We start from the raw sequence: 16690 nt of genomic DNA on the forward strand, positions 1-16690 counted from the left end.
AAAATACACAAAGCAGAGGCTGGTTGACTGCAGCGATAACTGCCTCACGTCGCCGTGTTAAAGTTAACATCGCTACCCAGCTGCGACGCACACAGGACTGAGGTGAGGACACACAACCAGGACGTGGATGAAAACAGGCACATTTTAAGAAAAATAATTGTGTGAAATGTTGTGCGGCTTGTGAGTTGGTCTTTCCTCAACACACTGATCGGGTGTTTCCCCCAATAAACCAGGTTCATAGGTGCATCTCATATTTGTATATGTATATATATGTACTAATAGATTTTATATATATTTATATTGTAATATGTTTATCCCTTAATATATATATTAGGATATTTATATTGGCTATTAATAATTGTTACAATATGGTAGTTATGCCATATTCTGAATATTGTTATATATATATATAGTTCTATAGATATTCAAAAATATACTGAATTGTTTAAATAAGATTATTTATTATGTTAAACTGTTAAATAAATGTTAAATATTTAACTGCAAACTAATAATGCATGTTTTTTTTAGTTTATTGAAACTGATTGGATGGCCCTAACAACAAAAAATCCACCAGCCGCCACTGTCTAAATTAAAACTTGATTTGCTTGAGATAAAACCTTTTTTTCTAGGCATACAGGTTACACGTAACCAATGTTTCAAACAGTTCGTTAGATATAACCATAGTTTATTGCCAATAGAACTGTCTTGTGATATTCTGAGAGCAGGAGCAGAAATAGCAAGCTCTTTGATAGTAAGGGTAATTTAAATCAATATAAGGGGCAACTTCTGGGTCTGAAACGGTAAGCTGGTGCAGAACTGACACTCTGAGCTCTCTAATGACCAGCAAGACTCAGATAAGTCTGACTCTACTTCTCTCTGGAGCTATTGCATGGTCTCATTCTCTAGTCTTCTACATTACAGCATTATGCTCATTTTGTAAATCAAGTCGAGTCAAGTTGGACACCAACACACCGTAGAGCGGAGTATGCTTCATGACGTGGCTCAACAACACACCACCAAGCCTTGACCACCAAGCTAACGAGGCCCCAGTATCAAGGTTAATATGAATGAATATTTCCATGCTAATAACTTAGATTTGTTTTCAATGACGTTAAATGTGTTTACTGTGACTGAGGCAACACAAAAAGCCATCCAGCAGGATTCTTAACTCAGAACTCTCTAAAGTAGAAGTAACATCAATATTAAACAGAAAATCAAGGGTTTTGCTGCAACTCCATTTTCGGCTCTTCGTGGATGATGAAGTAACTTCCCCCGTCCTGCGGTGTGCATGAACTCAGCGGGGAGATTCCTCAGTGGCCACCCACTGCTTACCTTTGAAACGGAGAACGGCTGCTGGTGCATCTAACAGAGGAAACACACGAGACAGGACTTTGACAAGACCGTGTAGACCTCTTGGTGAGAAACAGGATTTGGAAACTACAGGCCCCGAGGATGGAGGGAAAGTGGTTTTAAAATGATGTCATTGAGAGGAAAGACGATGAAGGCTGCTACCCACAATGCTCGATCCCAGTGGGTTACGGTGACCACGCTGAGGAAGTGGCAGGGGGAGGCGGGAGAGGGATCCAAACATTCATAGATGGTAGCCATTAATCATTCTCCTCACCTGCCACTCTATCTCCCCGCTTGTATCTCCGAAGGTGCACACCTGTACGTTCAATCAGGCAGTGTGACAACAGATAACAACACATTAAAACATGTCATGGTTTGAAAATAAAAAAAACGTGAACCATAAATTGAAAACCGCAGCGTTGCTTGAGTAAAGAACTGAGACGAGACTGCCCTCTACTGTGCAAATGATGTAAATATCTTTGAGACACAATGACACGTCACATATCCTACAAATCAATGCTGTTATTTCATTTCATTTTACTGTTACTACTTCCTTTTCTATCCCATGAGTGGAAATAAGTTAACGATGTGTCTCTTTAATCATTTAAACAATCAAAAATACTTCTTTACAGTAAGATCTAGCTTTGCAGCCTGAAAATAATGCTGCAAGCTGCAGCCCGGGACATTTCCGTGAGTGATTTAAATCCTGCCGTACTTTCACACCATCACCACACCCGGCCGATTGCTGGCATTGATTTGAAATTGTAGGGTGAAGTTGTGCAAAAACGGCGCTTCGTTGGAAGGTGACTGACCCCTTCCTTCCTGTTCTCGGTGAAAGAGCGAAGGTCGTTCGAGTGCTTCAACTGCCGACTGCCAACCAATCAACACAAATACATTGGAAGAAGAAGGTCTTTCATTTGAATTTCCAGCTTGCACGGTTTAAGGCAGCACATTAGCCGGGATCAACAGATAATTAGACACAACAATCGACTTTTCTTCATAGAATTGGCAGGTCATTTTTCCTCCTCATTTTTTCCAAGTGCCTGTCACTGGTCATTTCCTCTGGCCCAGCGATGCATCAACTCCACATGATCTTTAAAGCTATGCATGGAATACCCATTGCAACCTGCCCAAGAAGAAAAACAAAAATGGGACCTTTGTAAAGGCTTCTTCCCGCTCAACTAGTTTTTTTCCATACCACATGGTTAAGAAAATGAGCACGGAAGTGATTTTCTTTCCTCTTTTCTTTTGAGGAGATCCTGTGTGGAGCATCTTCTATGACCCTAAATGTGCTGTTATTAATATTTCACCTTAAGATATTAGCATTTGGCAGTTTCTTTAGTTGACCATGACCGTGGAACATCTAAAGAAATAACTATTCCAGACATATCTGTCAATGGATGTCATTTCCACTCAGGTTCACTCCCCCCGAATGATTTGCCTCCTGCTTTCTCCATTTATCACTCGGGGGGATGTTTGTCAATGGTGCAGGGAGATCTTCAACAGATGTGTGAGAGACTTTGGCAGTTCCAGAGGGTTGACCAATAATATTAATATCAATGCCCTTTATTCAAAAGAAACAAAGTTCAAAAGGCGTTTTGCAGGCCAAGACTCGATTGTCTGTGTTGCCCTCAGGCGGTCAGGGAGACTGTTGCATTTGCGCGGTGCTGCCGAGCGAGATGCCGCTTGTTGATCTTGAAGGTGCGGGTGGAGGTTTGGTGAGTAAGGAGTTCCTGTCGGTAAGGCGGTGCGTGTCCATTCATGCATTTATGGGTGAGTAGTAGTCGATGAGACAGGGAGCCAGTGGAGTGGGTGGAGGACGAGGACCGACCCTGAACACCACAGGAGACAGGGAGAAGACTGGACTTGCATCTTCCCAGTAAGACATATTCAGTTCTGCCAGAAAGGTAGGACAGAGAGTCCAATGGTGTTGTGGAGGCGCTCTAGGGATATAGTGTGATCCTCCGTGTCAAATGCAGCAGTCAGGTCCAGCAGGATGAGGAGGCTGAGTGAGGGGGTCATTTGTCACTCTAAGCCAGGGCCCGGGGGGCCAATCATGGCACATTCTGTATTTTAATCTATTATTTATGGCCCACTGATAAATCCGCAAACAAATCACAAAACTTTCAAATGCAATTCCTCTAATAGACAGCATTACTTTTGACTCCTGTTTAAAATGATCATGGGGAAAATAAATGTATCCACTCCATGAAAGTGTAAGGTATTCCATATAGTTTGTTCATCAATATCTGACTAACCAGATATGAATGAAAGGCAGAATTGTGTTTTTAAGAGTTTTTCACATCTGCCCGAGTGGCTTATATTTGGCTTCATTGCCATTTAAAAAATACACAATTTCAATTTTCACATCATCTGTATCATTTGCATTTAACTTTTATGGTTAAAAAAGGTCAGAAGGGACTATTGGCCCCCGGTGCATCGTCACATGATCAAATCTGGCCCTCTTTGAACAATGTTGGACACCCCTGCCCTGACTGACTAACTTAATGAAAACTCTAAAAGGTAAACTGAGGTGACTTAATTCTTAGCTGGGGTCCTTTAAGCAAGTGTACCATATTAAACATTTTTTTAAATGAATTGGTCTGACATATTTGCAGTTGAGTCCTTAAAATAAACTCATCATGGTTTGAGTTTAGTTACTATGGGAATCTGACCTTCTAACACTGACCCAACGAGAAAGCAATTATTTTATCACTAACTTTTCCAGTGACACTATATTATTTCACTTCGTCAGTAAGAAGAAGAAAGAAGAAGGTAATACAAAAAACACTTCATTTATAAAAATAATATGTAGTTTCCCTGGGGGTTCGACCTGGTCTGATGGCATTAACTTGAATGACCTTTTTGGATCTGTTTATTTTAATTTTATATTTTAGTGTCCTGAATCTTTAAGAAATCCACGACCCGGCCCTCGATTTAAGAAAAGAAATGAACACAGTACTACAAACACAGCTACCACAATAACTACAGTGAGTATTTAAGTGAAATAAGGGTGTGGCCTGTCAAGAGGTGTTGCAGTTTTTGAATGATTGTATAATATAAGTGTCCAAAGCTCTTCAAATGATGGTAAATGAGTTCCAGCTCGAGCTTATCCCACTGTGGCATGTGAGAATTTTCTCTGAAATGACAAAACACTGGCTGCTTTGTGCACTCATGCATTTGCACTGTGCGCCCCCATGTGGTAAAACAGTGTTAATCAAAGCCCATGTGCTGTAGTTTGTATCATGCAGCAAAATGTGGAAATATTCAAGATGTTTTTTTTTTTAAACAGTGCACTTCTTTCCATTCAGGGCATCTTAAAACCTTTAATAAAACAAAACTAAATACAAATATGGAACAAAATTTCCCGGTAGTACAAAGAGTTCACAAACACACAAGTCACTATCAACACAACGCAGCGGCGAGAACAACAAGCAGTTGGATGTCGTTGCTACTGATGAAAAGCTCCTCATCTTAATCTCAACACGGGCTTTAGAGAGGAACCGATATGTAAATAAGTCAAAACCGTTCCAGTTTGACTGCTCCGGAGAGTTCATCGAAATGCGCACGAAACATGGACCCATTGTTTTTGTTGTGTTGCACAGTGAGGCAGTGTGGTATCTCCTAGGAGTCAACATGGCTGACACAGCACAGCCTCTGACGGGCTCCAGATGCGTTCTGCCTCCCCGCAGCAGCAGTGTGTCCAAGGAGGTCCTGTCGGATCCGTTTTTGACGGACCCAGCTACGGAAACGTATGTGTGTGTGTGTGTGTGTGTCTTTGCCTTTGGGGGACATTGTAGCAGATGGGGACAGGGGGTATGTGAAGCCCTTTTTGTTGTTGCGTTCACCAGCTATGATTAACAGATGAGTCCCGGCCCGCATCAGGATCAGCGAGATCCACAGAGAAGAGCAAAGGAAACAGCCACGTAGCAGCCGATTGGTTGGGGGACACAGTCACACATGCAAAATGTCCACAACGTACGCTGAAGAGGAGACAACCGGGGGACACGTTTCCGTGACGCCGGGAGAGCAAAAGGAACAAAGGAGCTGCGGAGGTCAGACTGCAGACGCATGGGTTTTGCGTTATAGTTAAATGCACTTTTTCCTTCACTGAAACATAACAAAGTGCACAAAGAGCTTTCGGTATTTGTTGAGGTTTAAAAACATGCCGGATGGGTTTGGATGAAGATGCCAAATGCTGATCTTAGATGACATTAAGTTAAATTGTAACATTCATTAGTTCTGTGTATGCAGAGGGAGACATTCTTAAGTCACTAGGATTATCACATAAAAGAGTTCAGAAGGGGGTGGGGGGGGTGTATAAATGACAGCAATAACATTTTGGTAGGTTTAAACTCACAGGAAAGCACATTCATAGCAAAGTGGGATCATGGAACATTAAAAAAAAAAAGTACAGGCACTTCTTTATCTGTAAAAAGTAGGTCAGTTCAAAGCTGTGAGGAAAGCCAAAAATAGGAAAATATTACAATAATATCAACCATTTCATCTTTGAATACCTTGGTTTTGCCTCCATCCAGAGTCCTTCTATCTCTACACCGATATGGAAATATGACTGTGTGTCTTCACCCAAGGATCCATTTAGTAATATCTCCACTTGAATGCTGCTGAGAAATTACAAACATGCGCTTATGAACAAATGTAAAAGAGGATGAATGTCAGGGGAAGAAAATATCGACATTGAGCAGGTTGAGATTATGTTTTGTGCCAAAGTAACAACACTGTGGATAATTAGTTGGATTGGAAGAAGCTCAGGTTGCACAAATGGATCCTTTCTGTGAAGACAAAGCAGTGGACATATGTGGAAAATCACTGAATTATTCAATATTTCATTTTGGCCATTTCAATATTTGTACGTCTGCATGGCATCAATATTATAAATTACTACAATGATATTGGTCAATATGCAGACAACAAATATTGAAAAAAGCCCAAGCGGAAGATTGAAAGGTATTTTGGACCAAGTATGCAAATATAGATTTGAATTTTAATAAAATGTCATATTTCCATTTGGGGGGGCTCAACCTCCATCGCCGTCCCAGACCAGCGGCCAAAAAACTGTTGCAGGCTACGCTGCGTGTTGGAGCCAACGCGCACACCAACGGCGAAGAAATGGGAAAAACACACAGAAATACTGCACTCGGAATTCATGGAATTCAAGCAATGTCCACCGCCATGAATGATCCCCACTGAAGACTTGAGAACCGGAGGCCCAGGCGCTAAAGGAACAGTACACAGGTCCGGCTGCACCACTTAGGGCGCTGAGGGCTACATGGCCGCCTCCCACTGTCATCGGAACTACACGCCATAAAAGAAAAAGTCACAAATCCCCCCCCTGTCCCCCCAAAAAGGTGTGGACCGAATGTCAGGCTGTAGGCAAGCACCAGCGCCTGGGCCAGCGCGATGCACCGCTGGGTTTTTAGGGCGCTTAAGCTTCATGGCGGGGGCGCTGCTCTGAAAGCTCCTCATTTTTTTACTTAAAAACAAAGTCCAGAAATTAAAAAATACAAAAACTACCAAAACCTCAGCAGCACTTGGTAGTTTAACAGCTGCTCTATCTGACAGGTGTGTGTAGTAGTAAGCAGTCACAGCAACATCCCCCCGAAAGTGAATTAGAACCAAATTTTGCAGCTGCCAAGATACAGAGCCAGATGTTTTAGAAGAGGGTGGAGACCAAAACGGAAGTAAAAGGAGATCATGTTGGACCGTTCATCAGGTTGCCAAGAAGTGACTCCTACTGAACGCTAACATCCCTCTGTGTTTGCTGGATATGTAAATCAATAATAACTAAAACTTCAAAGTATCAAACATATCACTTCTAGCTTTTCCCTAGTTTAACTCAAGTTATGGCAGTTATACAAGCTACTAGTTAAGGCTTGATTATTTTGGAACAGCTGGCAGCAATAAAAGAGACTTATTCAGGAAGAAAACAACAGCCGTTCGCTCCATTCACATAGTTTAATGTGCATCTGTAAGGACACGGCATAATTCCCTAAATTTGTTACGCTCGCTGAAGGTGGTTTTTCCCGTTTGCCAAAAAAAAAGTGGATGGGATGCAACCACACACTGGCCATTTAACTCTCATGAATGATCCGCTGTTTCGCCGTCTTCTCAACTATTCCCATGAAGTGGGATCCCTGTTTTTCTTATCTCCGGACAGCTTGAAACAGGACAGCGCCATTAAAACGGCCCCTCTATTGTTCATTGGTTAGATGGCCAAAGCTACTGGTTATGTCCGCGGTTTGCACACTTATTGGCCGATTACAGCCATGGGTGACCCCATAGCGCCTATGACTTCTGGTGAGACCGCGCTGTAGCCTAGTTTAGAAGATATTCGCTCAACGACTGAAGGGAAACACGGCTGATGTTTGATGTCCACTTCCTTAGATGATGAAAGGCGCCACAGGACGATGATTGGAGATTAGAGACTACGTATTCTTAGTCGTGTACTTTTACAAGCATAATATTCCACGCCAGTCTGCCCCGGTCAGTTCAAATACATTGAGAGGGTCTTCTGTTGATACAGAAATACTGGCATAATAAAATTGCATTAACTCCTCCAGTCACTTTGGTAGGAAATCTATGCTCTTGTCAAGTTTGATGGTAAACTAAATACAGTCACTTAAAGATTTGGAAACCAACAGCTACTGGCCGAAGACAAAAAGCTTACTGCTCTGGTGTTGTGTAGCACTAGACGTGCTAGAGATCCTGTCGATTCGAACTGCAACAAAAGGCAAAGGTTTGGGTTTGTTCCCTTCGTCCTTTTACCTAAAGCCCAGTGAGGTCCACGATGGCCTTGATGAAGATGGTGTCGTCGCGTATGTAGGAGTTCTTGGAGTCCAGCTTGGGGAGTGGACAGAAGAGCGGGCAGCCGCTGGCGATGTTCATGTCGCTGACGGGCCTCTGGAAGGACGAGGAGGACACGTCGGGCCGGAAGGCGTCGATTATGTGCTCCCTGCTGTTCTGGTCGAGCAGCATCAGGGTGACCTGGGTACAGCAGGATGAGGCTTTAAGGCTGGAACGAGACTTCTGCGTCTTGTGTCGTTTCATTCCATGGTTCAAAAAGGCGTGCGCGTGTTGAAAAGCAATTCGCCTACAGAACACCAGGTGGAGTAACGTTTTTTGTTGAAGACGACTCCTTGTGTGTGGAAGTCGTTGGTTTGTTTATTTATTTTGACTTTTTTGAATGATGGATCGTAGAAAATGCCTCTTCAATAATAATCTTCTTGCAATAATGTTTAATATTTTGGATATCAAAGCCGTTTTAGCTGTTTCCACTCTGTTTATTAATATAATCTACTTTCTTATTGAAAGTTGCTCAAATGGTAAATGTATCACAAGGTATTTGTCAGTCACCATTGAAGTGTTAGAAGTAGAAAGTAGCGTGATGAAAGTACCTCTAAAATGTTTTGTTTATGATTATTTTGGTGTCCACGGTGTTACCTTCTGATTGAAAGGCCACTTGAGGAGCGCGTCGCTGTGTCCTCTCATCACCACGAAAAACAGAGACAGGTGTGTGCCACGGCCCGTCCCGTCTCCGTTCAGGTAGATCCGCAGGCACATCTTGTAGCCGTATTTACTGGTGTAAAAGGCTGGAAAACACAACACGGCGGCAAAGGGAAACAAAGTCAAAGTCTTTGAGGCTCAAATCCCTTTAAATCAGACCGGACGAGACACGTCGTTGTTTTCGGGTCATCGCACGGAGCGCTTACCGGGAGAGAACATGGCGGGGGCGCGGCCCGCCACGGCGTCCTGCCTCTTCTTGGTGAAATCAGAGATCTTCCAGACGAAGGTGCCGTCGTACGTGGCCGCAGACATCTCCCTCATCTTCCCCTCCATCTCCACGATGGACAGGTCCCTCAGGCTCACCGTCCTCTCCAGCTGACGGACCTGCAGGAACACACCGAGGACGACTTTTCTCTATTGAGATACTACATGTATGATGTATGTATGAGATCACTATATGTATGATGCATGTGTGAGATCACTATGGGGATCATGTATATATCATATGGCACCTTGACTACATGCGCGTTTCCTGTTACCTTGTTGTTGAGGATCTCTATCTTGTCCTGGTCCAGCCGGTGCTGGCGGTTGTACGCCTCCATGGTGGTGCAGGAGCGCTCCATCTCCCGGTTGAGGACGCACGCAATGTTCTCGAACGTGCCCACCTTGAGCTCCAGCTCCTGGCAGCGGCGGCTCAGCTCGGCCACCTTGGCCTTTTCGCTCTGGAGCTGGAGCTCCAGGGCGGCGCCCGCCGCGCTGGGAAGCCGCGTGAAGGAGGTGGCGAGGGACGGGCCGCAGGCGCCCTGTGAGGGAGCGCCACCGCCGCCCATCTGGCTCATCTTGAGCTCCAAGTCCCTGAGGGACTGGTGGAGCTCACGCAGCTTGTGGCTGGCCACCTCCAGGCTCTGGGGCTGCAGGCTCTCCAGGCTCACCTTGATGCCCATGATGAAGTGCAGGAGCAGGTTGAGGTGTTCGTACGAACACTGCCGCTCGTGGTCACAAAGCTTCTCTTTCTCCACCTCCACTCAAAGAAAGATACGAGCAGAAGCGCATTGAGAAAACAAACTGCGGTCCTCAGCCATTACACAAGAACACACTGGGGAATTTAGGAGGACACGTGAGGTTGTTCCACAGAAGAAAAGAGAAAGCAAACGGAAGTGAAATGATGGAACTAATGAAGGAAATACATGCCGTACAAAGTATTCACCCCCGCAATGGTTCATGCTTTGACCACTGGACAACAGAAAAGGACGTCCCAAACTAATCCGGGACTAATGATGATGAATCGCAGCGCTCAAGGGGGAAATATCTTTCTGAGTACAGTAAGCCAAATCCTAGCACAGCCATAAACCTTCCGACTGAAGGTCCATACAGGAGCCAAACCGACCAGCTGGACCGGGTAGGACCGGGTAGGACCGTACCGGCCTGTGGACCTGAGCTCGGCCCACATATTTCTACACGAGACGCGCCGCTAGTCTGAGACTGGTCCCCCAGTATGACACATAATCTTCATTCTCATCATTTCCAACTGGGCCCGAGTCCAAAAGATGAAGCGCGAGGTTGCCTAACCCTGTCACACAATTCCTGTTACCATGGTTACAGTAAACACACTTTTTCGCTAACAACAAATCGCCCGGGCTCGGTGTGTTATCCACACTCTACCTGGAAATGTCATTTCTTGACACATTTTGTGAGGTCACATTAACCTTTGAGCACTAATCTGCAAGAGATGAAATTAAATTGAACATGTTTTAACCCATAAACATATAAAAACAATAGAGTTACGGATATCAAGGGTATAGAAATGAATTTAGTCCAATAAGTTAAAGGAAATAAAGTCAATTACAACAATGTAGAAGTAGAAGAGTAGAAACAAGCACAAAGTTATAAGTAAGTAAGTTATAAGTGTATAAGTAACAACAACCCTAAAAAAAGAAAAGAAATATTGTGTTTTAAATTGAGAAATAAGTAACAAAAAGTGAATATAGCACTGGCTATATTGAAAGGAATATGGCACATGATAATAAATCCTGTGGATATCTTGTTTACGAGAATGGAGTGGACAGAGGGACAACCCGACATCATCATTTAAAAACTGTAATTACCGGTTAAAGGAAGCCCTGATTATGTGTGTTTTGCTACGCGGGGCCCGGAGAGGAGCAGCTGCAAACGGTGTGGCAGCTAACGCTAATAAATAAAGTACCTCTGTGTTTCAGACTTGGACAAAACTGCTGATCAAAGTCAAAAAGTCAAAGCCCCCCGACTTCAGGTGTTGTTATAAATCAGTAAACTCGCAAGGACAGAAGCCGGAGTTGAGTGAATACTTCATGAAGGCATCATGCAAACACACAGGCTTTGTGCTCACCAGCCCAGGATGCATTCACAGGCATGCAGCAACGAATTATGCATCACCTGCTCAATCACTGCATTTTATCTTCTAAGTTCATTAAAGATATTTATTTCCTCATGCTAGTTAATGTTTTGGGAAAGGTCTTGTAGTTAAATATTTGGTCTGAAAAAGGACTCTCAAAAAGATTTTGAAGTTATTGCATAATCCTTGTTGTCGTTTTTACATTAGCCACCGTTACACACAAATTATGACAAAAATGTCTACTTACAGACGCATCGCAGCCAACAACATGAAATCTGCATGGTGCTTTACATTTACTGCAGAACTTAATATGGTCCACATACTGCAAAACAAAACAAAACAAAAACAACAAAAAATGAGAGGAGCTAATGATTCGTAGAACATGTCGTGAATTGGATCCCTAGCTACGCGGCTAATGAGATCAATCCAACGGAATCAATGGAAATAACTGAGAAGTCCTATGCGGGATACCTTTTCTCTGGGGATCTTTTTCTTCGCGCAACCTTCACAAATCATCGGGTACTTTGGACAGATTTCATCATGAGCCTAAACAAGTCAAGTAGAGAGAAATAGTTCATCCTGGTGTGGTTCGGCAACAACGGTACCAACTACTTCAAAGCGGCGCTCCTCGAACCGATCGGTGACGTCACAATGAATATGTCCATTTTACTATATCGCATCGCCTCCGTGGATGAACCTCAAAGACGGTGAGAGCCTGACCTTGATGTTCTTTAACAGGAAGGGTTCTTTGCAGTATCTGCAGTTGAGCGTCCTCTCTGGACAATCTCGCTCGTTGTGGCGCTCCTGTTCGTTGGCCCTCATCAGCTCCTTGCAGGAGGGACACAGGATGATCATGAAGTCACAGTTGTCCTCGTGGCTGGCCTGCAGGGGAACAACATAGTTCTCACTTATTATCTGATGAACCCATTGTTAATTTTACTGACACCAGACACAGGCCCGTCTACAAATACTTTAAAAAACAATTTGTTCTAACGTAATGTTCAACATGAGACAGCCCTGTGGACATCTATGTTGGTGTGACTGTAGGGAAGGATTGTCCCTGAGACAAGTAGAACAAGTCGGTTTAATGCAGTGAAGTCCCGCCCCTTTACCTGTTCGTAAAGCCTATTGTGTTTCATTTTTATTAGGGATAAGTCCTGCTTTATGGATAGGAGTTGAACAACATTTGCACCTCGAACTCTTTAATGGTCCCCGTCCACGTGCACTCTTCGTTGGGACAGACGGCCGCCAAGGCCTCCACTTCTCTCCGAGCCGCGTTGTCTGGGAAAGCCTGCAGAGAAGCAGCGGTTGTTGGAGTCACAAACACTCTGCATCAAGTTTCCAAGTATCTCCTGGCTCTAATTTTCCCCCGTCTAAGGACCATCTCTGGCTTACTCCGCTTCCCTACGCTTTGCCAAGCACAATAGAGTAAAGCAAACTTTCCTTCACCCCACAACGTTTTTAACAGAAGTTAAGAAATAGTGGTTAGGAGGTCTTTTTTAGGATTACTCGAACTAACCCTAACTCAAATCCTCACACACCAGGGCAGGAAGTGAAGTTAACCCAGAAAGCTAGAAAATAAAACAGGAAACGAACCCACGCATCAACACCTGCCATCCAAAGATACCAAACCAGGCCAAACTCTACTACTACCGATCGACTGGTGATGATGTGTAGAGACTAAAGAACATATGCTGCAGTCACGTGGAATCAAGTAACGGTGAAACTAAATACATTAAATCAAATGGCTGCCGGGAGGATGGTTGCATGTCTCGGCCTGTCCACGGCCAGTCTCCCACCTGCTGCAGCAGAATACCAGGTATGGCTGCATTGTCAAGGACCTCGTTTGCAGCGTTCATTTCGTTGACGAAAACTATGACGAAAAATATTTGTTAGCGACCTTTTTCCCCATGACCAAGACGAGACGAAAACGGATCTTAAAAAATAATGACTAAATCTATGCCAACTTTCATTTACGAGATGGAAATGTTGGTGGTGACGAAGCCACAAAAAATATGTATTGACACGGGACAACGTACGGACCCAGACCGCTCGGTCGCTGTGGGGGCAGCGGTGGTTCTTGTCACCGATACGGGCCGCGACGACTGTTTTACACTATGGTGATTGTGATTGTGTGCTTCCTTGGTTTAGCTCAGCTAATACTGTTCATTAAAAGGTGAGGGTCCAGTTGAGAATGGCTGGTTCTTGATCCACCCCAAAAAATTATATATTGCACCGATTGTAGGATAGTTAAGGGGTCTCTCTTGTTGGTACAAGCATTTTACAGTGGGAACAATAAAGGACCGTGACGTTTCCGTTGGACATGTCAAAAGCATCACGAGTAAACAAAGACAACAAAGTGTTGCGTTTAGGTTCCTGGTTCTCATGAAGTCGGCGGAGCTTTACACCCTTGCAAATTTGTTAAATATCCTTGAAAATAAATGCTTTGCTACTTCATGTAATGATTTTTCACATGTCATTTATATCAGCTCACACAAACACTTCATCCATTTGTTCCTGGCTCCTCTGTCAAATTTTACAACACATTGTAGCCTGCAAGTCAAAAAGTTTGCCCCCCCCTCCCCCTCCGCTATAGACCTGTCCTAGGAGCGATATCTAATGGACAACCTAAGTACTGCAAGTTTTATGACTATTATGCAGCTGTAGACACAACACAGGGGTCCCTGGGCCTGAGAAGGGAAGCAGAGGAGTTTAATATGGCTATTAAATGCGACTAAAATTAGACTAAAATGTTCTGAGTTTTCGGCAACGAAAACTAGGCTAAAACAAAGAAGGATTAAAATGACTAAATGTGACTAAAACTAACATGCATTTGTCAAAAAGACTAACACTAAATCAAAAATAGCTGCCAAAATGAACAGAAATAGACAATCCTCTCCATAGGGTTTGTTTGCTGATGTAGGTCAGATAGAGGCATAATAAAATTGAGACGGGTTCAAAACAATTAAATTTAAATCACAGCAATATTTCACGCAACCATTGAGATATGCAAGATGCAATTTAAGATAAAAACAAGTGACATACACCGCATTGCTTGAGAATGGAGGTGGGGTCCTCAAACAAGTCTTCTTTGATGCAAGCGCTGCACTTCTGTGGTCCAGAACTTGAAGGGAGGGAAGATAAATGTGACATTAGTAAAGATACTGTGCAGTAAATAAACTACCATGTGCAGGCCTGTATAGTCATACATTTGCTTGATCTTATAGGGTTACAACATTTGAAGGAACACTGAGAAACCACATTCTTGATTTTCAAATTAGATCTAAAATCTAATGGTTCATGGATAAAGAATTATTTCACTTCACGTTAAAAATAGACCACCTTCACTAAAAAAACTAAACCCTTTCAAAATCTCATTTGTGAGCTATCTTTAAATCACTATGTAATCAGTAATTGTTCCAATTCTTGCAGGTCTTCTGACCCCTTTAACACGGGGTTTGTTTATCCAATGATAAAGTCACCGTCCTAACAGCATTTTACACACTCTATCCAGCATTATCTATTCTCCGGACTGCACACAACAGCTGGCAAGTTGTCACTTGACACCTTTCTGCTGCAATTCTTGGATCAAAAGTTTGTATTATTGTCATGATAAAAACACGCACATGTGTTAACTGCGTAACAAAGAAAGGACAATAATTTCATAATATCTGATTAGGAGATTCATAATTGATAGATATGCTTCTCTTGCAGTCGGGTCATTTCACTGCCTTTGTCCTGTTGATTTCACTTTATTTGCAGTGACAATTTAAATAGTTAAATATAACATCATCATAATATGCTTTGAAAGCGAATACTACCTGTAACTTACCTCTTCATTTGACAAATGTTTAAAAATTACAAATAATCACTCATATAATAAATTAAGTTGTCGTTGGGCCACCTGACATTTTTAACTAATTTCAGATTAAACAGACAAGCATTTACGTTAGTTCTGGTAAGCAACTTCATCCATATAATATTGAGAAAACATTTTTTTTAAATAAAATATTTAATTGATAAGGAAAATGACTGATCAAAAAACACAACTGATATCTAAAAAGGGATAAAAATTCGCACTGCAAGAATGAAAAATCTGTGATCTCACAACCAAACTTGACTTCTCACTGCGGCGTTAATCCAAATATGAAACATTATAATACAGACGTGTTTTCAGGCCTATTCCTGTGTCTGTTTCATGACAATAGAAAACGAACGTGAGCCGTACAATTTCTCCCTACTGCTGTTATTCTAATAGAGAAAAGGAAGTGAACGGAGTAGATGAACTGACAGACCCTTGTCAGGTCACCTCGTCTTCCATACGGCTAAAGGTCATCATAAACTCCAATAGGAAAAGGCCGACTTTAAGGTTTGCCCGTGTATCGACGACGACGCTGACTAAGTAGAATATAGTTTTATTATTTGTAAAAGGGACGGACCTTCTCGTAAATTCGGCATACCTGTCAACCTGAAGTAAAAAAAAAAAACTGTCACGTTTAACTCTCCACTGCTCGGGGGATAGCGGCGGGACCAAGTTACACTGCGAGGAATCTGGGCCAACCGGTCACACAAATTCAGATTTTATCGGGAAAGGGGAGCTGATTGGGCAATTAGCAGCACGCCGGATATTTGAATGGGTCTTAACAACATTTTTGTCATACATATGCGTGCAGTTGCACGTGGGGTTACCAGCGACAATAAGCGGGCAGCACTCAATTCAAAGATATTTAAAGGAGGGCTGCTGGCGAGCTCGGGTCGCTCACACGGCTAACCATGGAAGCTAGCGCCCTCTCAACGACTCTACTCACCTCACAATTTTGTTGAAACAGAACGAACAAAAGCGGTGACCGCATTGGGCTTGCAAAGGCCTCCTCAACACTTTCTGGCACGAGTTGCACAAATGCTTGTCCTCGAGGCTGTTGGCCAAAATTTTCTTTGGGAAGCCAGGTTTGTTGCCTTCCAGGGAAGATGGTGGAGACTGCTCCTGTGCAGCCATTATTCCTGTTGTAACAAAATCGAGGCACTCGAGTGGGGTGCGTTCAAGACAGCACTGACTGTAGTTTTAGGAACCACCGCCGGCAGCGACGGCTCTTTCTCTCTCACAGTTTATTAAAATATGCATCCCTGCTTATGTCAACCAAGCAAATTTCACCTTCATGTGCTCCGAACAAACAAGACCCGGGCGTTTTCACGTGATAGATGAGACAGCTGAGGATGCTACGCTCAGCTGTGAGGAGTTCACGTGTCTGCCGCTAGGCGCCGTGGACCCGTGAGAAGAGGCGAGTACCGCCAGGAAGCAGGCTGCTGCTCCGAGCTGGATTGGACCGCCGGAGCTGGGCAAAGTAGCTCTGTTTAACACGACACAATGCCGGAAAGGTTGTCATCACGTCTTCAAAGTAAAGGCAAGGTATTTGTAGTCATTAGTTTCAGGATGTGCAAAAACAT

General features: G+C 43.3%; 1 protein-coding gene across 3 annotated transcripts; it reads right to left on the reverse strand.

Moving 5' to 3' along the window:
* Positions 1–4624: 4624 nt before the first annotated feature.
* Positions 4625–16593, reverse strand: traf2a (Tnf receptor-associated factor 2a). 3 transcript variants are annotated; one of them, XM_037483213.2, is made up of 11 exons: positions 16398–16593; positions 16054–16246; positions 14291–14369; positions 12438–12536; positions 11966–12127; positions 11717–11791; positions 11493–11567; positions 9414–9893; positions 9081–9258; positions 8812–8960; positions 4625–8355 (listed from the first exon to the last, which is right to left on the reverse strand). In XM_037483213.2, exons 2-11 carry the CDS (start codon positions 16239–16241, stop codon positions 8137–8139), a joined length of 1704 nt encoding a protein of 567 aa, XP_037339110.1. In that variant the 5' UTR covers positions 16242–16246; positions 16398–16593; the 3' UTR covers positions 4625–8136. The 3 variants fall into 3 exon arrangements, with proteins under 3 accessions (XP_037339110.1, XP_037339109.1, XP_037339111.1); XM_037483212.2 differs by having other exon boundaries at positions 16054–16593; XM_037483214.2 differs by lacking the exon at positions 11493–11567 and having other exon boundaries at positions 16054–16593.
* Between the last annotated feature and the right edge of the window lie 97 nt (positions 16594–16690).

This window comes from Pungitius pungitius, chromosome 5 (genome assembly GCF_949316345.1).
Source record: "Pungitius pungitius chromosome 5, fPunPun2.1, whole genome shotgun sequence".
NCBI classification, from domain to species: domain Eukaryota; kingdom Metazoa; phylum Chordata; class Actinopteri; order Perciformes; family Gasterosteidae; genus Pungitius; species Pungitius pungitius.